Raw genomic sequence first — 26,085 nt, 5'->3', positions numbered from 1 at the left:
GTATCTTCACTATCCCAATTGAGCAATTAAGGACTATCTTCGCTGTCCCAATTGAGCAATTAAGGAGTATCTTCGCTATCCCAATTGAGCAATTAAGGAGTATCTTCGCTATCCCAATTGAGCAATTAAGGAGTATCTTCACTATCCCAATTGAGCAATTAAGGAGTATCTTCACTATCCCAATTGAGCAATTAAGGAGTATCTTCACTATCCCAATTGTGCAATTAAGGACTATCTTCACCATCCCAATTGTGCAATTAAGGACTATCTTCACTATCCCAAGAGTGCATTTAAAGGAGTATCTTCACTATCCCAATTGAGCAATTAAGGACTATCTTCACTATCCCAATTGAGCAATTAAGGACTATCTTCACTATCCCAATTGAGCAATTAAGGACTATCTTCACTATCCCAATTGTGCAATTAAGGACTATCTTCACTATCCCAATTGAGCAATTAAGGAGTATCTTCACTATCCCAATTGTGCAATTAAGGACTATCTTCACTATCCCAATTGAGCAATTAAGGAGTATCTTCACTATCCCAATTGTGCAATTAAGGAGTATCTTTGCTATCCCAATTGAGCAATTAAGGACTATCTTCACTATCCCAATTGTGCAATTAAGGAGTATCTTCCCTATCCCAATTGTGAAATTAAGGAGTATCTTCACTATCCCAATTGTGAAATTAAGGAGTATCTTCACTATCCCAATTGAGCATTTAAGGAGTATCTTCACTATCCCAATTGTGCAATTAAGGACTATCTTCACTACCTCAATTGAGCAATTAAGGAGTATCTTCACTATCCCAATTGTGCAATTAAGGACTATCTTCGCTATCCCAATTGAGCAATTAAGGACTATCTTCACTATCCCAATTGTGCAATTAAGGAGTATCTTCCCTATCCCAATTGTGAAATTAAGGAGTATCTTCACTATCCCAATGGTGCAATTAAGGAGTATCTTCACTATCCCAATTGTGCAATTAAGGACTATCTTCACTACCCCAATCGTGCAAAGAAGGACTATCTTCACTATCCCAATTGTGCAATTAAGGAGTATCTTCACTATCCCAATGGTGAAATTAAGGAGTATCTTCACTATCCCAATTGTGCAATTAAGGAGTATCTTCACTATCCCAATTGTGCAATTAAGGACTATCTTCACTACCCCAATCGTGCAAAGAAGGACTATCTTCACTATCCCAATTGTGCAATTAAGGAGTATCTTCACTATCCCAATGGTGAAATTAAGGAGTATCTTCACTATCCCAATTGTGCAATTAAGGAGTATCTTAACTATCCCAATGGTGAAATTAAGGAGTATCTTCACTATCCCAATTGTGCAATTAAGGAGTATCTTCGCTATCCAAATTGAGCAATTAAGGAGTATCTTCACTATCCCAATGGTGAAATTAAGGAGTATCTTCACTATCCCAATGGTGCAATTAAGGAGTATCTTCACTATCCCAATTGTGCAATTAAGGACTATCTTCACTACCCCAATCGTGCAAAGAAGGACTATCTTCACTATCCCAATTGTGCAATTAAGGAGTATCTTCACTATCCCAATGGTGAAATTAAGGAGTATCGTCACTATCCCAATTGTGCAATTAAGGAGTATCTTCACTATCCCAATGGTGAAATTAAGGAGTATCTTCACTATCCCAATTGTGCAATTAAGGAGTATCTTCGCTATCCCAATTGAGCAATTAAGGAGTATCTTCACTATCCCAATTGTGCAATTAAGGAGTATCTTCACTATCCCAATTGTGCAAAGAAGGACTATCTTCACTATCCCAATTGTGCAATTAAGGAGTATCTTCACTATCCCAATGGTGAAATTAAGGAGTATCTTCACTATCCCAATTGTGCAATTAAGGAGTATCTTCACTATCCCAATTGTGCAATTAAGGACTATCTTCACTACCCCAATCGTGCAAAGAAGGACTATCTTCACTATCCCAATTGTGCAATTAAGGAGTATCTTCACTATCCCAATGGTGAAATTAAGGAGTATCTTCACTATCCCAATTGTGCAATTAAGGAGTATCTTAACTATCCCAATGGTGAAATTAAGGAGTATCTTCACTATCCCAATTGTGCAATTAAGGAGTATCTTCGCTATCCAAATTGAGCAATTAAGGAGTATCTTCACTATCCCAATGGTGAAATTAAGGAGTATCTTCACTATCCCAATGGTGCAATTAAGGAGTATCTTCACTATCCCAATTGTGCAATTAAGGACTATCTTCACTACCCCAATCGTGCAAAGAAGGACTATCTTCACTATCCCAATTGTGCAATTAAGGAGTATCTTCACTATCCCAATGGTGAAATTAAGGAGTATCGTCACTATCCCAATTGTGCAATTAAGGAGTATCTTCACTATCCCAATGGTGAAATTAAGGAGTATCTTCACTATCCCAATTGTGCAATTAAGGAGTATCTTCGCTATCCCAATTGAGCAATTAAGGAGTATCTTCACTATCCCAATTGTGCAATTAAGGAGTATCTTCACTATCCCAATTGTGAAATTAAGGAGTATCTTCACTATCCCAATTGAGCAATTAAGGACTATCTTCACTATCCCAATTGTGCAATTAAGGACTATCTTCACTATCCCAATTGTGCAATTAAGGACTATCTTCACTATCCCAATTGTGAAATTAAGGAGTATCTTCACTATCCCAATTGTGAAATTAAGGACTATCTTCACTATCCCAAGAGTGCATTTAAAGGAGTATCTTCACTATCCCAATTGAGCAATTAAGGACTATCTTCACTATCCCAATTGAGCAATTAAGGAGTATCTTCACTATCCCAATTGTGCAATTAAGGAGTATCTTCACTATCCCTATCCCAATTGTGAAATTAAGGAGTATCTTCACTATCCCAATTGTGAAATTAAGGAGTATCTTCACTATCCCAATTGAGCATTTAAGGAGTATCTTCACTATCCCAATTGTGCAATTAAGGACTATCTTCACTACCTCAATTGAGCAATTAAGGAGTATCTTCACTATCCCAATTGTGCAATTAAGGACTATCTTCGCTATCCCAATTGAGCATTTAAAGGAGTATCTTCACTATCCCAATTGTGCAATTAAGGAGTATCTTCGCTATCCCAATTGAGCAATTAAGGAGTATCTTCACTATCCCAATTGTGCAATTAAGGAGTATCTTCACTATCCCAAGAGTGCATTTAAAGGAGTATCTTCACTATCCCAATTGTGCAATTAAGGAGTATCTTCACTATCCCAATTAAGGAGTATCTTCACTATCCCAATTGTGCAATTAAGGACTATCTTCACTATCCCAATTGTGAAATTAAGGAGTATCTTCACTATCCCAATGGTGCAATTAAGGAGTATCTTCACTATCCCAATTGTGCAATTTAAGGACTATCTTCACTATCCCAATGGTGAAATTAAGGAGTATCTTCACTATCCCAATTGAGCAATTAAGGACTATCTTCACTATCCCAATGGTGCAATTAAGGAGTATCTTCACTATCCCAATTGTGCAATTAAGGACTATCTTCACTATCCCAATTGAGCAATTAAGGAGTATCTTCACTATCCCAATGGTGAAATTAAGGAGTATCTTCACTATCCCAATTGTGCAATTAAGGACTATCTTCACTATCCCAATTGTGCAATTAAGGAGTATCTTCACTATCCCAATTGTGCAATTAAGGACTATCTTCACTATCGCAATTGTGAAATTAAGGAGTATCTTCACTATCCCAATTGTGAAATTAAGGAGTATCTTCACTATCCCAATTGAGCACTTAAGGACTATCTTCACTATCCCTATTTGCAATTATCCATTTTGTTCGGATTTTTCCATCTGCTTCTTCTTTCCCCTTTCCTTCCTTTTCCTTCGTGCTTCAACAGCCTCGCCTTTCCCCAGATTATCTGTGTTCAAAAAGTATGGCAGTAGCTTTACATTTTGACAATTGTCTCAATATTTGATGGAAGGCCTAAAAAACCCTTGAACATTGTGAAATGTTTAGGGTGAAATTCACCGTGAATCTGTACTTCTGCATCAATCAGACTCTCTTAACAGACTTTATATTCTTTGCATAGGTCAAGCATTTATTGAAGCACTACTGATTACAAGTGTGGTTCAAATATATGTATTGATCAAAACCTTCACACGGATTCAGAGTATAAAAACAATACCAAAATTCAGTACAAAATGTAAAGGCATTTAGATTGTAAAAAAGTAAATGATTTCATGAAAGAACTTCTACGTAGGCGTAGTGACCTGATTACACTCTCCATAAAAATAATGAATATCTCATTAAAAAATGAATGTTTTTCCAGAAGGACGTTAATTTCCATCAGGATTGTGTCTGAAATGTTTGTCAAATTTGCAGTGCGATTTCTATAAAATGTGAATTTGGAGGAGGCTGCGTTGTCCTTGGACTTTCATTTTCTCTTCAAATAACTGAGTACATGTCAGTCACTATACTTCTGAATTCATGCCTCCATCTGACACACCAACATGCACAACACATGAACTTGTGCACAGTTTCTAATGACCCATTCTCAGTGGTCTTAACCAATCATTTCATTCAAACTGTGACATGTACCTCATTTGGTTTTTGCATATCAAAGCACTCAGTAAATTTCAATTGAGTCTAAGAACCAAGGACATGGAAAAACAAATTTATGGCTTTGCAGAATGTTGGCATATTACAAACTTTATTGGTCAGTAACGGAAGATTAAAAATTGAGGATGCGACTTTCTTCTATTGCTAAAAATCTCGTACATGATTCCAGTGACTGGGTACGAACGTAGCTTGTCTCATCCACTTTATCAAACACGGCCAATCTATATTTTCTACATTCCAAGCATAGGATTTGATCAAATTTCAGTTCTTGCGACTGGAATTTTTAAGAAATGGTTCCCTGACAAGCTTCCATACTTGTTGCAATACAAGTGCTAGAAAGTCAGTATATGAACTCTGTGGTTTGAATACTTCACAGTGCTGTTGCTGTTTTGTCAACTGACCAGCATCAGTGAGTGTTTCAGGGCGCTCAAAGATGAGGCCTTCAATGGCAAAAAAATGGTCAGGAAATTGTGAGGGGTCCTCTTGGCTTGAGATTAATGTGGTAGAGTGCAAAAGACACCCTTCTAATTTAATCCAAATTGCTACGTCGGGCAGAGAGCGAGTTAAAAGAGTATACATGTAAACTAGCCTGTTTCCCAATCACCCGGCTGTGACTGGCAATATTACACAAGTCTATGGGAAATGGCAGCAGCCACTAGGCTCATGGCTTTCATAGTTTCATGTGCTATTTCTAGCCATAGCCAGGTAGTTTGGAAATGGCCTACAAGCACAAGACAAATGATTATACATTTTTTAAAAAGTCCCACTAAAAAAGAATATTTTAAAAAATTGAGAGACACTGTAAATGGTAGATTCCGTTAAAGAGATATGCATGCATGGATGGGTGTTCTAAATCTACATAAAAATCAGTAGTAAAATCACTTGTGTCTTAAAATTCAATACTCTTAAAAAATTCCAGAAATCGTAGTCAGTACTGACGCATCAAGTCAAACCTTTATGAAGTCCTCTGAATTCTCCAACAGTCAGCCTGTGGGAAAGACAAAATCAAAACAATAAACAAATGTTCTGAACTGTCACTTGGGTCAAACACTTTCCTCAGGCAGCAATATTCCCGGTGTGTTTCAACACACTCTGCTCTTTCTACACAAATGCCAGTGAGAAACACGCCAAACGTTAAAACCTTTCATCTCTTTCCACGTGACAAAGTTACCACTGAAGCTTAAAAGCGACATGAAAGTAGGTCAGTTTTCAAGCAGCATGGAGACTAAGATTACACCAAATTGTGGCCTTATGTTGGATCTAAAGGAGACAGTAGCAGAAACGGATCATAATGGTCGACTACCTGCAGGAGCAGTGTCTCACCTAGCCACCTGAGGACAGGCAAAAGTCACTTCTTTCGGGCAGTTTTTGCTCGCAAACGATTCGCAACCCCTAATTATTTTATATGAATCTTTAACACTAATGATAAAAATCTTCATATTTCATTCCAAAACACTGCACACAGACAGCACCAAATTTCCTGGGAGTGGGCGGTAGATTTTAATCTTTACTGAAAAGGACTAGTAGATACTGAAACAGTAGATGAAACCCGGATGGAAAAAAGTAGCATAAATGCATGTTGAACATGCAAGAAATATACAGCACGTGGTTATGTAAAAAAATTGTTTAGTTACTTCTTACACCACAAAAATTTTCGACTGATGGAAGGCACCATCAGTCCTTCGCAAGGAAAAATATCACATGCGGTCTTCTTCAGAACATATCCTCCGGTGTAAAAAACAAATGGAAACAGATGCCATCTTCCCCATGCACTGACCTCCCGCACAAAAAGTCATCCGACACTTGTGACTTGCTCTGAAAAAATGACTCAAACATGAAGCTCACTTGTTTAGGACTCAGATTCCATCTTGGACAAGTCCTCGCCCCTGGCTCCACCCTCAGAGGTGACATCATCGATGCCCGTCTCCATGACGCTGGCATAGTTGGGGTTGTCAAAGCTCGCAGTCAGGGTCTCCGGAGGCAGACCCTTACCCTTCTTGGTCTCCTTCTTCAGATCGTTGGAGTCGACCTCGGTGAGGTCCATTGTGGCCACCTTGGTGGGGTCATCGTACAGGTTATCCTGCAGAGGGAAGGGGAGTCAACATACAACTGAATGTACACAAAACAATGAGGATAAAGCCAGTGCACGTTAGTGATGAGGTGCAGTCACCAACAATGCCATGCTTAAGACAGGTGCATATGTTAGCGTTTGTATTATAAATTGGGCAGTTCAGGTCAAGTTGCTTCTCATAAGTGTTGTTTGAAGCTTTGCATGATGAAGTGGTATACAGGGAAGTATTGTTGTGGACATTTTATGGAAGTAATCTCTTGAAGTGAAGTGGCTCTGGGAAGATTGGAGGTGAGAAAATTTCAAACAGGTATGCAACTTGGGCTTTGACAAAAGAGGAGGAAATTCCAATCTTTACAAGATCTTAAGGTGTTTTTCAATTTTCAATGGCTTGAGCAGGAAGTGAAAAAAGAGGAAATCAGCTGATCCAAGGGAAAAGTTGCATGCCTGGTTGAGTGGTGTGCCCTGTTTTTTCTTCTCCCAAAGACGACAAGAGATCACTGTTCACAATTTTTGAGACCCTCCTCAAGTCAGGTTCTTCACAGAGCCAACATCTTAAGAAACTGTTTCCATAATGTAAATGTAAATAGCACTTCCCTCTTAAGTGGTTTCTTTTTCAGTATGTACATGTTGTTCAACCGGGCACGGCTCTTTTAGTCATGACTTTTTGGGGTTGGACGGAACAATTTTCATTTGTACTTCCCGAGCAGGTTTCAGCACAGTGACCAAGAGGGATTCAAGTATCAAACTGAAGTGAATTAAATTTCTTCATCTGCAGTGGTTACCTTTGGAATTAGATAAAATGAGTCCTGTTTCCACCAGACTCATATGGGCTCTCCACTGCAATCTTCATCTTAACTACCCAGAGTCACTCAAACTCCAACTGTAGGTGTCGTCATGTTTTGGCTGATTCGGCAGCATACATTATGAACTTGTCGGTCAACTTTGTTGGATTCAGGAAAAAAGGCCCAGGGGGATGGTGTTGGATTTTGTTTGAGTGGGGACACACAGCTAGTTGGTCTGTGGAGTGACTAGCTTGTGGAACTATATGGCTGGATTGTGGTTGATTTTGTCATCTTTGGTTCAACTACTCTACAAGTTAGCCATACACTGCAGAGACCTACCGATATCCATACCAAATGATTCAAGCTTCAACGCTGTTGACCCGTTGGGGTTTTACAGATTCTGTCCAGCCACTTGTCAGTAATTATTGTAACCCCATTGTATATACAAAATGTACCGGTTAAACTTTGTAAACCCAAGGGGGTTAGGTTAAGTCTGTTCTAGAAATGTCAGGTATTTCTGCAAGTGTCACATGCAACAAAATTTGAGAAAGCAGCTCCTATATTTATGGCTTGCCCAACGACACAAAATTACAAAATTAAATTCAAATGCGTACCTCCGCAGATGGTGTGTTGTAGACAGGGTTGTCAAAGCTCTGCATGTACATAGCCGCTGGCTGGCCTGGAATGGTCTCCATGAAACCAACAGGGATGTCTGCCGCTATCTCCATGTCAGCATGCAGCGGCTGGTCCTTGGAAAAGAAGGGAGTGCTGCAAGGAAGAAGATTATAAAGTGATTGCTTTGACTTTATGCAGTTTGACTGGTATCCACTGGGAAGAAACACAACCCCCCATTAGATTCAAAGGACAAGTACTTGGTGAAATCAAAGAAAGGACACAATGCATCCTTCAGCATTCACAGAGACCTTAAAACCTCACCGCTTCAGAAGAATTTAAACAGTGAAAAACCATACACTATTCTGAATTATTGAGTCCCATTGACATTAAGTCGAACTTATCATGGCAGCAGTTGGGGTATGTGCTTTCTTTTGGCTCAAGTATCACGTACTACAAAGTACCACAAACATCTAAAACAAATGGCCAGGGAATTTCACACCTCTGTTGACTTCGAGTAGCATTTTGTAGCTTTAGGTCAGGGACACAAGAACCTTGCATAGTGTAAAGCAATAGGAAACCTAGACATTTAACACCTACATGATGTCCATTTTTACCAAGGTGCCAAACTGAGTAATGTACTGCAACACACAGCTCAGCTTGCTCTTTCCTAGGAAAATCATCAAAATAACTGGAAACACAAAATGGTTTTAAGACTCATTCTGTTGGATCTGGTGCCTTTTTTTTCTTAGTAGATGAATGGCCAGATCCATCCCTTGGTACCACTGCCCTGGCTTGAGTGTATCGTACTCCAATGACACAAGTGAGTTGTGCGCATTTTGATGAAAATTGTCCCTCTCAGTGCCATATGCTGAATGATTCTATTTTCCCTTGGCTTTGCCTTAACCCTCCTATGGTTTTACAGCACAAATGTGCACAAATGCCCACAGTCACTGGTGAGCATGTAGTTTCTATATGGAACTCAAACATGCACAGGTTCAGTGTGTACACAGTACACAGCACAAAATGACCCAGGGTCTTTTGTGCAGTCCTCTTCACTGCATTTGGTTTACTGCACAATTATGCACATGAAACAGTGAAGCACAGTTGTTGGGCAGCACAAAAGTGCAATCTGATATTCCTGTGAGGGACAGTTGGTGCAGTGCACAACACGACACAGCTGTGCTTCATTGAGGTGTTTACCAAGTGACCCAAAGAGTGACTTCAGCATAGAAGGGTTAATGGAAAATAAGTCTTCATGGATCACTTCCAGGGGCTGATTTAACTGTAACTCTTGAAGCATTCAATATTTGCAAACTAGAGCCTCAGTGACCAACTAGTGGACCCCACAGGTTTGCATAGAGTCATACATAAAAACCAGTGCTCATCTACAATGACAGTCAAACAGTCTAAGTATAAAGATGCAAGTTCTACAAGTACTTACTACTGATATCGGCGGAGCAGGAATATGACTGTGATGATGACAATGACGACGACAAGAACTGCGATGACGATTCCAACCACGCCCCCACCCGACAAGCCACCAGTCTGGGTCCCTGTACCCTTCTGGGAGGACTTCATGTCAACGCTTGTAATTCCAAAAGCTCCAGGGTCTGCGGACCAGAGCAACACACGCCAAGTGCTTTTGTATGTGTTCACACCAGCTGCTCTTTACGGACAGTGGTGGACGTGTGAAAGTTGACCATTTCCGTTTAACCTACAGTGCTAGTCTCCTCAGTAGACGGCAGTTATAAAAATAGTTGCCTCCCGTTCCACAACTCTCCGCACACAAGTCTCGCAGGTTAGTTTTAATGTAGAACTTTTCAAAACAACTGCCTGCCTCACGGTCTACTCTAGATACAATCTGTTACCGTCTTCCAGAGTGGGTACATTTAAAGTGAACTGATTGCAATGTTGCACTACAACAAGCCCTCATGGCTTCTGCATCATGTGGAAGAATTTGAAAATGGTCTCGTTGCATCGTCACCACTAATAAAGAAGCCTCGCATGCCCGTTGAGGGAAGGCCATGACTGCATCCTCAATTACACATGCACTACAACAACCCACAGAAACACGCACCAAGGAAATAATGTGTTGGCAAATACGTTGCCAATTATCAGTCAACTTATTAGTTACCAGTTTCAAGATCTGACACATGATGTTTAGACCAATCACGGCTGTGAATGCTCTTATTCAATATCTGACTTGAATCGGACATGAGTAAACTTTCTAACAGCACACATATCTTGGGCATGCAGTGTACAATGGCAGAGGTGCATATCGTTGTGTGCCTGGCAGAAGGGCATAAGCGCTTGGGCCCTTTTGCCGGAAAACGTGATCACTGCAAAAAAAACATTTCCAGGCCAAAGGACGGAAGTATGCAACTATTGTATTTTAATGAAATATGAAGATTTCTTGGGAAAATTAATAAACAAAATGCCCAAGTCCTTTAATAAGTTGTTCAAAGGTTGCTTTTTGTACAGCCCAGGTTGATTTTGTAGTAAATTATATCCGTTTTTACTAAATAAAGAGAGTGTGTTTCATACGCCCTTTTGCCGGGAACATTGTTTTCTGCTGTGATCATGCTTCCCGGCGAAAGGGCGTAAGTTTGTTTACACCCTTCTGCCGGGCACCCGACGATACACATGTTTGTTGGCAATGGGTGCAATGGGTAAGCACTTCTGTTCTGATTATGTAAATGTTTTGATATCAATCGATAGTCGATTATTTATAGATCTGGGGTCACCCCAAGGCCACAGGAAAGTGCACATTAACATCATTATGTCAGTCAGTTAAAGTTTCCACAATTCCACCAATGCTCACACTCACCATTCTGCATGGCTGTCACAATTTTCTGTGCCATGTCTATGGCAGTCTGACCACTGCTGGAGCCCGCTGCTCTATCGGTCAGCACCAACTGTATCTGATCCTTGCTGGTCTTGGACGTGTAAGTGTCCACCATGCCTGTGTCTACCTCGCGCCGCCTCCGGCCCTGACAATGAACAAAAGAATGAGCATGCTGAAAACACTCCCACATACAGTGTTGGCCATTATCCCCAAAATGGACAGAACAGGATAAACGATCAGATAACAAAGTCGCAGCAAACACTGGCAAACACAAGGTTGTGACTGAGCCTAGCAAAACGAGTTGGTGCCCCCTTTGATACCTTCAAAAGAATCTTGCCCCATTTGTAGGGAACCTTGACGTTTTCCATCCATGTCTGTATTCGTTAGGATGCCAAACTAAGTAATATATCAAAGTAAACGGCTCAGTTGACCATTTTGAATACATATCAACACAAAATTGCTAGGATAAGGCCTTATGCCTGATTTTCTAGATCCACTGGCAGATTTTCCTCCCAGGGTATTAAAGCAATTGTGAGGAAGAACCAAGAACATCATTTACCCCTGTTGGATTGTCAGCAGGGTTGTCGCGCACCCCAAAGTCATCGTGAATCTTCTTCTTGAAATTTGCCAGGTTGAAGTTGGTGGTGTACTCCATGGTCAAAATGGCACCTAGGAGAGAGCATTTTTACAGTTGCTTGAGGCTGTGTCCAAAAAGAACAATAGCGGCTGGAAGAAATGCACACACCTACATGCCAGGGATGTGGTCGAAGCTGCCTGTCAGTGGCCAGAACAGTTGCACCAATAGCAGCCATAACATTCAAAGGAACCTGTGATGTCCCATGAGCCCCCAGCTAGACCAAGAGGGGGCAGAATTTTCTCTCCAAGCAACACAGGCCCCTTTAGTGGAAACTGAACTTCGCTGGTTCACAAATGACTATAAAACGCATGCGTTATGCTACTATTGCTACCAACAAAATGAATACTCCCCACCAACATGGCTCTTTTCAACCAATGAGGGGGTGCTTCTGCTCAAATACAGGCTTCTGATTGGCACACCAAATCACTTCGGAGAGTTAAAGGGTCCTTGCGGTGAATCTTCTCACAATTTTTTCTCATCCCACTTCACTCTTTTCTCTTTATACAAAATAGCTTGATATTGTTTCTGAAACAGTCAAATTGAAAAATGCACTTTTTAAAACGTTTAACTTTGTCCATGCTTTTCTGGTCAGCCGAGGGCGTTGTTGCTGTAATGTCAATCACAGAAGGCACTACTTGCTTTACAGCTTTTCAGATAAAAATTGTGAAACCAAATTTCCTCGCTGAAATCATTCCTGAGAGAGGGTTCCTCCATTAGTTCACTGCACCAATTCGCACAACACTGCATCACTAAAGAAAAGAACATTTCAGGCACCGAAATATGAAAAAATCCGGCATGTTTGTGTGCACATGTGAAGCAGCATTAAGGATTTCTTCCCAGGGTGACATCAGAGTTTTCCTCATGAATATGAAAACAGCTATTTGCAAAACAAAAAGCATCAAAATACCCTTGAAAATAAGCCCTACATGTACAGCCCCCTGCCTCCATTGAAATATTGTAGTTTCTGCGATCCAATTTTGCATGACACCTGCAAACCACATTCCTTAATACCAAGCAGCCACCTAAATCTTGGGGGTGGGGGGTGGGAAGCAGAAGAGGGGGTCACTCACCACAGAGGGGACAACAGCCGCCGACTGGTGTTACAGCATTTCTGCATGAGACAGCCAGACAGGAATACAGATTACAAATCTTGGGCAACTGGTGACAAAAAATGAAAAGAAAAGAAGTCGATGAAAAATCACAGATCTTCAGTGTGGTTTCCACGCATGAACAAGAGGGGTAATTTTCCCCATGCAAAATTTCTCTTAAGGGCAACGCACTCTGAGCGTGTGCATGTTTTCGTTTTGCCAGCAGAAACTTCACACAAGTAATTTTGTCGATCTGAAGTGCTGTCACATGGATGTACAGTACAGATGGTGTGTGAGTATTTCTTAGTCGCAGCTGGGGGATACTTACAGAGAAGCCATAAGCACAGAGGGTGTGTGAGTATGTCTTAGTGGCAGCTGGGGGATACTTACAGAGAAGCCATAAGCACAGAGGGTGTGTGAGTATGTCTTAGTCCCAGCTGGGGGATACTTACAGAGAAGCCATAAGCCCAGAGGGTGTGTGAGTATGTCTTAGTCCCAGCTGGGGGATACTTACAGAGAAGCCATAAGTACAGATGGTGTGTGAGTATGTCTTAGTCCCAGCTGGGGATACTTACAGAGAAGCCATAAGTACAGAGGGTGTGTGAGTATGTCTTAGTCCCAGCTGGGGATACTTACAGAGAAGCCATAAGCACAGAGGGTGTGTGAGTATGTCTTAGTCCCAGCTGGGGGATACTTACAGAGAAGCCATAAGCACAGAGGGTGTGTGAGTATGTCTTAGTCCCAGCTGGGGGATACTTACAGAGAAGCCATAAGCACAGAGGGTGTGTGAGTATGTCTTAGTCCCAGCTGGGGGATACTTACAGAGAAGCCATAAGTACAGAGGGTGTGTGAGTATGTCTTAGTCCCAGCTGGGGATACTTACAGAGAAGCCATAAGTACAGATGGTGTGTGAGTATGTCTTAGTCCCAGCTGGGGGATACTTACAGAGAAGCCATAAGCCCAGAGGGTGTGTGAGTATGTCTTAGTCCCAGCTGGGGATACTTACAGAGAAGCCATAAGCACAGAGGGTGTGTGAGTATGTCTTAGTCCCAGCTGGGGGATACTTACAGAGAAGCCATAAGCACAGAGGGTGTGTGAGTATGTCTTAGTCCCAGCTGGGGGATACTTACAGAGAAGCCATAAGCACAGAGGGTGTGTGAGTATGTCTTAGTCCCAGCTGGGGGATACTTACAGAGAAGCCATAAGTACAGAGGGTGTGTGAGTATGTCTTAGTCCCAGCTGGGGATACTTACAGAGAAGCCATAAGTACAGAGGGTGTGTGAGTATGTCTTAGTCCCAGCTGGGGATACTTACAGAGAAGCCATAAGCCCAGAGGGTGTGTGAGTATGTCTTAGTCCCAGCTGGGGGATACTTACAGAGAAGCCATAAGTACAGAGGGTGTGTGAGTATGTCTTAGTCCCAGCTGGGGGATACTTACAGAGAAGCCATAAGTACAGAGGGTGTGTGAGTATGTCTTAGTCCCAGCTGGGGATACTTACAGAGAAGCCATAAGCCCAGAGGGTGTGTGAGTATGTCTTAGTCCCAGCTGGGGGATACTTACAGAGAAGCCATAATTACAGAGGGTGTGTGAGTATGTCTTAGTCCCAGCTGGGGGATACTTACAGAGAAGCCATAAGCCCAGAGGGTGTGTGAGTATGTCTTAGTGGTAGCTGGGGGATACTTACAGAGAAGCCATAAGCCCAGAGGGTGTGTGAGTATGTCTTAGTCCCAGCTGGGGGATACTTACAGAGAAGCCATAAGCACAGAGGGTGTGTGAGTATGTCTTAGTCCCAGCTGGGGGATACTTACAGAGAAGCCATAAGTACAGATGGTGTGTGAGTATGTCTTAGTCCCAGCTGGGGGATACTTACAGAGAAGCCATAATTACAGAGGGTGTGTGAGTATGTCTTAGTCCCAGCTGGGGGATACTTACAGAGAAGCCATAAGTACAGAGGGTGTGTGAGTATGTCTTAGTCCCAGCTGGGGGATACTTACAGAGAAGCCATAAGTACAGAGGGTGTGTGAGTATGTCTTAGTGGTAGCTGGGGGATACTTACAGAGAAGCCATAAGCCCAGAGGGTGTGTGAGTATGTCTTAGTCCCAGCTGGGGGATACTTACAGAGAAGCCATAAGTACAGAGGGTGTGTGAGTATGTCTTAGTCCCAGCTGGGGGATACTTACAGAGAAGCCATAAGTACAGAGGGTGTGTGAGTATGTCTTAGTCCCAGCTGGGGGATACTTACAGAGAAGCCATAAGTACAGAGGGTGTGTGAGTATGTCTTAGTGGTAGCTGGGGGATACTTACAGAGAAGCCATAAGCACAGAGGGTGTGTGAGTATGTCTTAGTCCCAGCTGGGGGATACTTACAGAGAAGCCATAAGTACAGAGGGTGTGTGAGTATGTCTTAGTCCCAGCTGGGGGATACTTACAGAGAAGCCATAGTTACAGAGGGTGTGTGAGTATGTCTTAGTCCCAGCTGGGGGATACTTACAGAGAAGCCATAAGTACAGATGGTGTGTGAGTATGTCTTAGTCCCAGCTGGGGATACTTACAGAGAAGCCATAAGCCCAGAGGGTGTGTGAGTATGTCTTAGTCCCAGCTGGGGGATACTTACAGAGAAGCCATAAGCCCAGATGGTGTGTGAGTATGTCTTAGTCCCAGCTGGGGGATACTTACAGAGAAGCCATAAGTACAGAGGGTGTGTGAGTATGTCTTAGTGGTAGCTGGGGGATACTTACAGAGAAGCCATAAGCCCAGAGGGTGTGTGAGTATGTCTTAGTCCCAGCTGGGGGATACTTACAGAGAAGCCATAAGTACAGAGGGTGTGTGAGTATGTCTTAGTCCCAGCTGGGGGATACTTACAGAGAAGCCATAAGTACAGAGGGTGTGTGAGTATGTCTTAGTCCCAGCTGGGGGATACTTACAGAGAAGCCATAAGCCCAGAGGGTGTGTGAGTATGTCTTAGTGGCAGCTGGGGGATACTTACAGAGAAGCCATAAGCCCAGATGGTGTGTGAGTATGTCTTAGTCCCAGCTGGGGGATACTTACAGAGAAGCCATAAGTACAGAGGGTGTGTGAGTATGTCTTAGTCCCAGCTGGGGGATACTTACAGAGAAGCCATAGTTACAGAGGGTGTGTGAGTATGTCTTAGTCCCAGCTGGGGGATACTTACAGAGAAGCCATAAGTACAGATGGTGTGTGAGTATGTCTTAGTCCCAGCTGGGGATACTTACAGAGAAGCCATAAGCCCAGAGGGTGTGTGAGTATGTCTTAGTCCCAGCTGGGGGATACTTACAGAGAAGCCATAAGCCCAGATGGTGTGTGAGTATGTCTTAGTCCCAGCTGGGGGATACTTACAGAGAAGCCATAAGTACAGAGGGTGTGTGAGTATGTCTTAGTCCCAGCTGGGGGATACTTACAGAGAAGCCATAAGTACAGAGGGTGTGTGAGTATGTCTTAGTCCCAGCTGGGGATACTTACAGAGAAGCCATAAGTACAGACGGTGTGTGAGTATGTCTTAGTCCCAGCTGGGGGATACTTACAGAGAAGCCATAAGTACAGAGGGTGTGTGAGTATGTCTTAGTCCCAGCTGGGGGATACTTACAGAGAAGTCATAAGCCCAGAGGGTGTGTGAGTATGTCTTAGTCCCAGCTGGGGGATACTTACAGAGAAGCCATAAGTACAGAGGGTGTGTGAGTATGTCTTAGTCCCAGCTGGGGGATACTTACAGAGAAGCCATAAGTACAGAGGGTGTGTGAGTATGTCTTAGTGGTAGCTGGGGGATACTTACAGAGAAGCCATAAGTACAGATGGTGTGTGAGTATGTCTTAGTCCCAGCTGGGGGATACTTACAGAGAAGCCATAATTACAGAGGGTGTGTGAGTATGTCTTAGTCCCAGCTGGGGGATACTTACAGAGAAGCCATAAGCACAGAGGGTGTGTGAGTATGTCTTAGTCCCAGCTGGGGGATACTTACAGAGAAGCCATAAGTACAGAGGGTGTGTGAGTATGTCTTAGTCCCAGCTGGGGGATACTTACAGAGAAGCCATAAGTACAGAGGGTGTGTGAGTATGTCTTAGTCCCAGCTGGGGGATACTTACAGAGAAGCCATAAGCCCAGAGGGTGTGTGAGTATGTCTTAGTCCCAGCTGGGGGATACTTACAGAGAAGCCATAATTATTCACATTTAAGACCAAAAAAGGCATTGTTGGCATCCCCTCGTGCAGAGTCTCCACGACCCTGCACAAATAATCTGACCAATCAAAATGACCGCATCTCTTCAACACATCAGGATGGACACCAACAAGGCAATTCAACCCAACCGTCAGGAATGAGACACACATTACCAGAGGCCACTAGCTACACTAACGTGCAATCAACTCACTTTGTTCCAAATTGGTTGCCTACAATGGATGCTGTGCAAGTGGCAAACTCAGGGTGGGTTGAAAATTGGAATTGTATGTACAAAATATCACATTTCAACCATCGCTGTGAGGCTCAAATGCTACCCAGCTTTTACAGATTCTGTCAACTTTTCAGAAAACCCCCTAAAAATACATTTACAATAATTTGGCACTGAAACCTGTAACGTCTGCAGGCAAGATCCTAGTCAGCATTACTGGACATCAACTACAAGTCAGTCAACTTGTTAGAGAAACACGACACACTGAAAGAAATCACTTGGCCTGTTTTGCAGACAATGCAGGCGATTCACAATACAATGCACCACCAGATGCTTGCCGCAGAGAGGCCAAGTCTAAAATCTGCAGTTAACAAAATCATGGCCAAATGGCTATTAATACAGTGAATGCCAGTATACAACATGAGGCAATTTTTGGAAGAAGCATCAATTAAAACTGACACTTGAAATAAACTGATAAATTTTCAACCCAACATCAAGAGTAATGATGTTCTTGAATAAGTTCCCTGTGTGCAGCTGATGGAAAGAATTTGTTGACCGTTTTCCACATGCACTGGGAAAAATAGCCTCTTCCATGGCAACCTCTCAGTATGGTGCTGCATCGTAAAGTTCACCGCTTGTACTGCAATATCTACTCACCAGAACCTCATTGTCGTTGCCGCATGGGCAACCACTAGTCATGGGACAATTATTGCCCTTGATGGTGACCGAGGCGCCACTGGTGATGCTGAACTGCATCTTGCCGGTTTCAGAGGCCAGGAATGATGAGAAGAGACTGGTGGAATAGTCCTGCATGAGGCGAAGATCATCCTGTCATCTTACGAACAGAGTCACTTTGTCTTAAACTAGGTTTTGCCCCGATATCAAAGCGCGTGCCAACTCTAACTCCGTATTATCAGTGTGGTATGAGAACTGCAAAAAGTCACATGCTTACTCAGGTGGGATTCGAACCCATGAGTTCCTACTCACAGAGTACAGACTTCTCACAAGCAAGCAGGATGTGATGGGCTCAAATCCCACCCAAGCATGCTTGAGATTTTGTTCTGAACTATTACCACACTGAGAATTCATATTACATGTACATGTACTGTACATGATGGTGTGAGGGTAGAACCACTGTCAAACATCTCCAATGCAAAAGCCAAATTAATTTCACTGAATCACTTCAACATAATATGGCAGGAGAGTGACCAGCATAAGAAATTCAGTATTCCTTCCTTATTGTAATGCACAAGAATTTCATACAAAATGCTCCAAAATTTCTTTTAACCTATTACAATCTAGCATGTTTTCTTTCTTTTTAACAACACTCCTCATAGTTTTAGTGAACCAAAAGTTGCTGTTCCCTGTACATTTATGTTTGGAGTAGTCAAAACTATCAATGATGCATACATCTTTAAAACAATGGATTCAAATCCTGGTTATAGGCATGGCATGAAATTTACCTGATATTTCACCACTCTTTTCATTTTTGTCACGAGCCACTTCAGCACCTTGAATGCATCTCATTTGACAACTAGAGAACTAATATGCAACCAGTTTTGTCCTTTTGAATGTCATGGCATATTTCTCACAGTGGGATGCCATTTTGGATCCAAGGGGCAGTTGCAGAGACTCAAATCTAGTTTCCATATGAGTATGACACAATAATGTGGATTATGGAAACGCTCTTTCATGAATAACGCAAACATGGACACAGAGTCAGACATTTTGCCCAGTTTTTCCTTATGACTAAACGAATGATACCCTAACTCTCAACAAAAACAGCTAACCACAAACAAAAACCATCACAGTGGAATACCAGTTTTGATTCAAGAGGTGGTAAGGAATACAGAAGTATGATGTCAGTTTGAATCAGAAAATGTAAAGCAAACAAATGAAGTGCATATGCATGTTGGTTCATGCCAATGCATTTTCCAAAAATAATTGTGTGCATGAAGTATTCATGCACACAATTATTGATAGACTGTATGCTGTTGGCTTTTGTTACACCCACATAGAAACTAGGCTTTACCCTCGCCAACAACTTACCTTCCCAGAGAAGGTCATGGTCCCTACAGTGATGCTGCTATCCAACTTGACATTGAACACCTTGTCTTGGGGGAAGATGACGCTGTCATACGTACAAGGAACTCTCTCCGACTCCACAGTGATCAAGCTGTCCGAGTCCAACCAGTTGTCAGGATCAAACCAACTCTCGTCATTGGTGCGTGTGAAAGTGATATCTGTGTGAGACGAGGGATAGAAAAATGAGCAGAACCGGGTTGATAAATAACGGATCCTTCAGAACAGTCAGTGAGGTTACTGTCAACAGACTGGATACTTGTCAATGGTATATATGCAAGAGTTTACATTTTGTTGATTCTATGCAATGTTGTAGTCGAGAACATCACAAGACCATGCACAAGACCAGTCATAAGTAACATGGTGAACAATGACAGGGGAATGCTTTTTTTGGAGTTCATATTGCAAGCTTGTAACTTGGATTCAGACTGAAGGTCTTGTGTTGGCCTTGTGTGGTCTTGTGAAGGTCTTAAGTGGTCTCGACTACAACACTGATTCTTTGTAAACTCTTCTTTGTTTCTTGTAACGGCATGCCTGACACAAGCATTGCTTTCAAGGTTTTGCTAGCCCCCTATTCTATTTTCTCACTCACTATCAATTATTATATTTTGTCATGAGGAGGAAATAAATGTAGTTGAATTGAAAAGGCCCTGAAATTTTTATCTTTATGAGGACAAGAAACTTCAAAAATACATTAACAGACTGCACACACTTGTTACCGAGTTATGGGGACTGCCTATTGTTGAAATGAAGACATTATGGGGACCTCAAACATTATGCGGACATCATTTTGTCCCCGCAATAGCGTTTTGACTTTCCTACAAAGCCTACCCATGCACACAGGTGCCAATGATAAGTGCCACAACGTGATTTGCACATCAACCAACTCTGCTGTATAGAAAGGCATTTGCAGACGTGCAGAAATCCACAAAAATTTTGAAACCCACATCCACATACATGTAAGAACAAAAAATATTAAAGCAAATGATCACATCGTGTGGCGGGTCCAATTGGAAGTGCTGCATTTTAAAGGGGGGGGCTATGTGAACATGTTACCTCCACCATCACACTCAGGATCAGAAGCAGGACTGTCGGAGAAATAAAGCTTCATGTTGCTGGGCATAAGAAGTACCCCATCCTTGGGCAATACCACTTCCTTCACAGAGGTCATGTTGGTCTGGAGCAGGACACCTTTAACCTTCAGGGAAATAAAGGAAACATGAATTGTATACTGCCCATGCTGACACCCAAGGCAATCCTCTCTGGAAAAAAAAAATCTACGACAGGTGAGAAGGAATCCAACAGTAATCACTTTGTACCTAGCTTTCTGTGGAGCGTCAAGCCCCATGTAGGAGTATACATTTAAGTGTCTGGGGGCTCTTCTTTCTTCAATCATGCTGGTGGCTTTTGAAGCATCCAGGGCAGAGGGGGTAGAGTGAATTTGTTTTAAAAAAGCAGAAAGTGGATACAGAGTGTATTATCTCTACAGCGCGACACACCAGCGGTACAGGCTGTTTTCAAATACTCAACTCCGCAATCATATGAGGCTTCAACTATTTTTCCTACATGACTTGGAATTGTAAGTACATGTAAATTAACCCTAATACTCCTCCATCCTTCACTTGTTTGAGGATTGAGGACTGTTGGAATTGTAAGTACATTAATAAGTTTGATAGTGCCACAAAATAGCAAATAAGGTTCGAAAGAGTCAAACATTACATTACTCTAATTTTAGATAAGTCTTGAAGGTTTGCATGGTTTCGAGCAGTATGCTCTGCTCTGCTCGTCATCTCCTGATGACGAGCAGAGCATACTGCTCGAAACGTCGAGTACCACTGGTTCTTTTCAGAACCGCAAATACTCACAAAAGAGATACGTCCATGGTGCTACCGCAAACCTACTTTCTATTTTACTCTAATTTTATTTTAACACTTCTGGCCCACAATCGGGGCTTGATCTCAGAGACAAGCCTCAAACAGAGACGAGTATTGGAAAACGGCCTACTATATAACCTTTGACAACTTGAGACATGGTTCCCACATGCAGTATCAACGTTTAACAACATAATTCTATTCCAGTACTAGGGACATGCACAAGGTCAAGATCTTGCAGTCATGGCGTCTGGAGTGACGGCCATGCTGTCCTCCAAACTGGTCAATTAAACTTTCGTAAGAATCCCATTTCCACATACACTTCTCTTCAAAGGACCAGAAATAGGTACCAGTAAACACTGCTTAAACATCAAGCATGAAAACTGTTGTGCTGGATTTGATTGGATTTATTTATTGCCAAATATGATTGGAGTATCATTTTCTACCTGTGGTTACTTTACATTAGTCTCCAACCAGTTTCAATAGAACTGGTCAATTGAATTTTTTAAGAACCATATTTCCACATACACTTTTCTTCAAGTGAAATCATTGAGGAAAACTATTCAAGTATACATGTAAATACTGAAACATATGCTAATTAAACATCTTGAGATTTAAAAACTTTTCATTCTGCAATTGATGAATAAACATGAGAAAATTGTAAAATAATATGTTCAATTTTTTTTCATATTTGACAATTAATTTTTAATACATAATGGTTTTCAAAAATGCATATATCTACATGTATATGGTTATGGGTTGTGGTACTTTCCAGCGATGTTGTGTCTGCGAGACATTGTCAGTATTTTAAGATCTCAAAAAATGTTGATAAATACTATTTTGGGGGAAGGGGTCTGGAAAAATAGTACTCTGTGTAGTACTGTGAAAAGGTTGAACATTTTGGACGGCCCCTTGGTCTGTGCAACCCTGCACCATTCCCTTATCAGCAGAACACACATGTATGCACAATGACACTCTCTTGAAAAGTCCAGGCACCAATGACAGGGCAGCTCTTACAAAATACAAGCCTCGTGTACATGACATTTATTTACATGTCATTCAAAATGAAGATAACTGACAACAAAATCAACAGGGACTGCCTCTATTGCCAACAACAGGGCATACAAGTGGTGCCTCAGTCAATGTTGACATATCACTTCTATTGAAACTGGTTAATAAAAGAGCCATAAAATGGTGGTGCTGATAAAAGTGAAGAGCTTAAATATTGTTTGGCCTTGGCAATGCTCTGAGAGCCAGTGCTTTAAATAGCACCTAAATCAGTTGCAAATGCGACCAAATTTTTGCCAGTGCGATCATATTTTCACCATACAGTCACCATTTGCAACTTAAGAAAGCTCAAAAACTACATACAAAATGTTCTTGCATAATTGTCACCAAGGGGTTTCAGCCACAGACGTTGATGTCCGTGGTTTCAGCTTGTCAAGGGAGATCAGGAAACCTACTAACATTGACCATGATCATGATACGCATACAGCACATGTACGGTGTACATGTGTGTACGTACATTCATGAATATTCAGCGCATGTGGCGATTAGTCGTGCAGTTCTGTCAAATGTGTGCATAATTAGGTTACCAAGCTGAACTCGTCATGTTTGTTCTTACATGTACTATTTGTACATAAGTTAACTGTAAACTAAGATCAAAGTTATTGCTGCCTTTTGTGCTGGCGACGATATTTCTTTCCCTTTAGAGGTCAAATGATTACTAACAGACTAAAGTTCATAAAAGTGCTGGAACCTAGATTTTTCCCCATTAGGTGCCAATGGCTACCAAATCATTTTTTTTTTCTGTTTAAAAGGTTGCTGAGAGCCTCCTCCCCAAGATATTAGGCACACAAGTGAGAGATTTCAGTAATTCTACATGACAGTTGAATAGTAATACTGTTTTGCACTTTATGGTTCAATGAAGCAAAGCATACATCACAATTATTCTAAGAAGGATCTGTGAATGAGCACATTTTGCAAGGAACGGTTAATTTCTTACGTTGCCCTGAATGCAAACAACAAAAAAAGTAACACTAACTGAACTAAAATGGAAAAACATTTAACACAAACAACTGACCTGACACAATGTACAAAAGCCATCTAATTTCAACATAAAACACAAATATTTGTGACCTGCTCTGTGAAAAGGGTATTACGAGACACTGTGCTATTTTGCGCTAAGGGCTTTGCTATGCAGAGAGGGTAATTTTTTACTTGTTGGTTTATTGGCTTCTATTAATTAAATTAATTCTTTCACAATACATATGAGAAACCTAACTGTTGCTATGGGTATTCAAGAGACTTTTTTCTTAGCTGATTTCTTTTTTCACTTCCTGTGTTTTAAGGGCTTTATCCCTGAAAGCACTTCTGTTAATGTTTCTGATACGATTATGCAAAAATCAATATATCCCCAGATTAGTAAATACCGCAGGGTTCAAACGTACACCAAATTAAAGCTTATAATGTAACCAATTTAAATGTGTATGTAACTCATTTGAAAAAAGTCCCATATTACCCATTTTTGTCAAGCCGGTCACATTTGGTTCTTTCTGTTCTCGAGGGGAAAGCCTCAAGCCTTGACAAAATCAAAAGTAATTCAACACATCTTATCAGAAGGAAGGCAATGAAAATATAAATGGAGAACTTACTGTTTCAGGGAAAATGATTTTGTTGGTGGCACATGGTGCCTTCCCTGTGTTCCAGTTGTTGGGGTTATCAAAGTTCACATCTCGTTGCCACTGTTTTGATGAGCCATAGCAGATGCCTAGATATAGAAATAGGAAATGCTGAATAAACAAATCAATTAAAGAAATCGAGCTGTACATCAATGAAACAAATATACATTGTAAAATTCTAGGGAATTCAATGAAATAAGCAAATTCTCTTTCTTAATTTGGAGAGTCCGTCGAATCATTGGTAATACATCAACAAGCCAAGGATGCATGTTGTGTCTCCATGCACGGTTTCCTATGGCATTGATGTGGGACTATATCCATCAAGTCCCCATAGAAAAACATCTATTGCATCCTACAACATGAAACAGCAATTGCCCTATTGGCAGGAGCATGGTCTGATAACCTGGGTGCACTGGCACAAGCATGTCGAGGTCACCGAGGGTGGCGGAAAGGTTTCCTTACACTTTTATATGATTTGCAGGTGTTTTTTTACAGTAGTCTGTGAACAAATACAAGTTCTGAGAAAGTGCCCAATGAGTACAGAATTTTTCCCAATGACTGCATTTCAAAGTGATTTAACCCTGTCGTCTATGGCTGAAGTTTTGAATCTTGGAATGTTTGAGGTAGGATCCATCATGTTCATAGGGGCAAAACGTTCACAGACATTTGCAAATCTTTTCCCTGTGATTTGGTATAAGTAGAGCTAGAGGTGTGTCCAAGGATACAGCAAGGGGATTCTCTGGGCCACGTCCGTGGGGCTAGACAGTTCTGGAATAATTAATGGGCAATGGGTAATGACTGACAATGTTTTAAGTATTTTCTAAGTTTTCAAGTCATACTGCCTGTAAGCACATATACACTTGTCGAATAATAATTTAGGAAGACAAGTGGTGGCAGGATAGGCTTACCGTCACGACATGCAACCATTTTAATTTGATTTTGAGTTTGTCATGGTCCTAACTATGAAAACAGAATTCTTTCCTCAATGGATATTGTACACAGATATCCCTGTATCAAGCAATCGCACAATCCTGGTGAACATAGACTAGACTGGAGCAAGGAACACTAGTCTAGGCCCTCCCCCTACATCATACATGCCCCAGCAATAAAATTATTGCATGCTAAGCCCAACACCACTGTCCACGCGAACTTGTTCGTGCATGATCAGATGATGTCATATAGAAATGTGTAGGCCAGCTAACATGAGGGACCTGCCATCTCTGACGCTTTTCGGTCGTTTCTACTTTGCCCTGGCCGCTTTGCCCCTAACCACATCGCCCCATTGCCAATTCGCCCTATTCCGCGCTTCACCCTATCCCATCTCGCCCCATTCCACTTCGCCCTGCCGCCCCCCCAGGCCCGTCACGGCCCGGGTCCCAGTTTTCGGTGAGCATAGATTTCTACATTATACTTACCAAGAAGTGATAAAAACACAACGACTACTTTCATGACGGACTTCTGCTGGGGGGTTACTATCGACGTCTAAAAGAACGAGTTTAAAGGAAAAAACGGGTAAAAAGATTTCACGTAATATTACTCGGCCTTCGCCACTTTCCCGTACCACTTCGTAATGGCACAACAAGCATAAAACTTAAATACGAGCACCAGGCTATATTTTCAATTGAGTGCTCAACAGAAATGGACGTCTGGTACCTGTTGGGAAAAAACTTTGGAGGGGTGATGGACCTTATCACTACATAAACCGGAAATTATTAAACCGCATTACGATTTCCTAGTGGACACATCGAGTAGTTAAAGAATGGCTCTATTTAGGAAACAATTGATTTCAAAAGAAAATGAAATAAATTTTGAATGGTCTACAGGTTTTTCTCTTCTGAGAGAAGAGAGAGAGAGAGCTCCAAACAAACTTCAGTGCGCAAAGACGTTTTAGGATTTGGACCTATTTTATTCGCGGTCGGATGCAAATATTTCAGCGTGTGTCAGTAGTCTATCTGATGACGACATAAGACGAGAGGTAGACGACGCAACCTGGTTGAATTTTTGGCTGTCTTGAAATTACGCACGAGTTGTGACTCCAGGCTGCAGCCAAGTAAATTCGGACAAGGTGGGTATCAGTGTCCATCTCTGTGGCCATGGATGGAGATATCCGGTACGGTACAATCACGACCAGATGTACATAAGATCGTTTCCAAATTACATGTCTGCGGCTTGAAATTTACCGTTCGAGCGAGTCTAATTCGTAACTTCATACCGGTATCAACAATCAAGGTTCTATTGATCATGCAAACCCATCATTCTTTGCAGAGTAGGAAAAAAAGTTTGAACTTTGGCTAAGGATATGGCTTGAGTTCTAAGTAAAGGCGAATCCATAACCAAATTTTTGAGAGCCAATGTTTCTTTCTTTTTTATTCTTTTTTTTCGGGGGGGGTTTG

The 26,085-nt window shown here is 41.7% G+C and overlaps 1 protein-coding gene across 1 annotated transcript; it reads right to left on the bottom strand.

The window, feature by feature from the left end:
• Positions 1-4,071: 4,071 nt before the first annotated feature.
• On the bottom strand, positions 4,072-25,286 carry amn (amnion associated transmembrane protein). The gene is made up of 12 exons (XM_022225803.2): positions 25,108-25,286; positions 23,666-23,781; positions 20,197-20,338; positions 19,108-19,301; positions 17,716-17,865; positions 12,640-12,727; positions 11,492-11,601; positions 10,915-11,077; positions 9,529-9,697; positions 8,087-8,240; positions 6,465-6,699; positions 4,072-5,607 (listed from the first exon to the last, which is right to left on the bottom strand). Exons 1-11 carry the CDS (start codon positions 25,139-25,141, stop codon positions 6,469-6,471), a joined length of 1,551 nt encoding a protein of 516 aa, XP_022081495.2. The 5' UTR covers positions 25,142-25,286; the 3' UTR covers positions 4,072-5,607; positions 6,465-6,468.
• Positions 25,287-26,085: the final 799 nt, after the last annotated feature.

The sequence above is a fragment of the Acanthaster planci genome, linkage group LG01 (assembly GCF_054643075.1).
Source record: "Acanthaster planci isolate LZ-2023a linkage group LG01, COTS_SCS, whole genome shotgun sequence".
In the NCBI taxonomy this organism is placed as follows: domain Eukaryota; kingdom Metazoa; phylum Echinodermata; class Asteroidea; order Valvatida; family Acanthasteridae; genus Acanthaster; species Acanthaster planci.
Note: the sequence above shows the minus strand (reverse complement) of the source record. Positions and strands in the feature narration are given on the sequence as shown.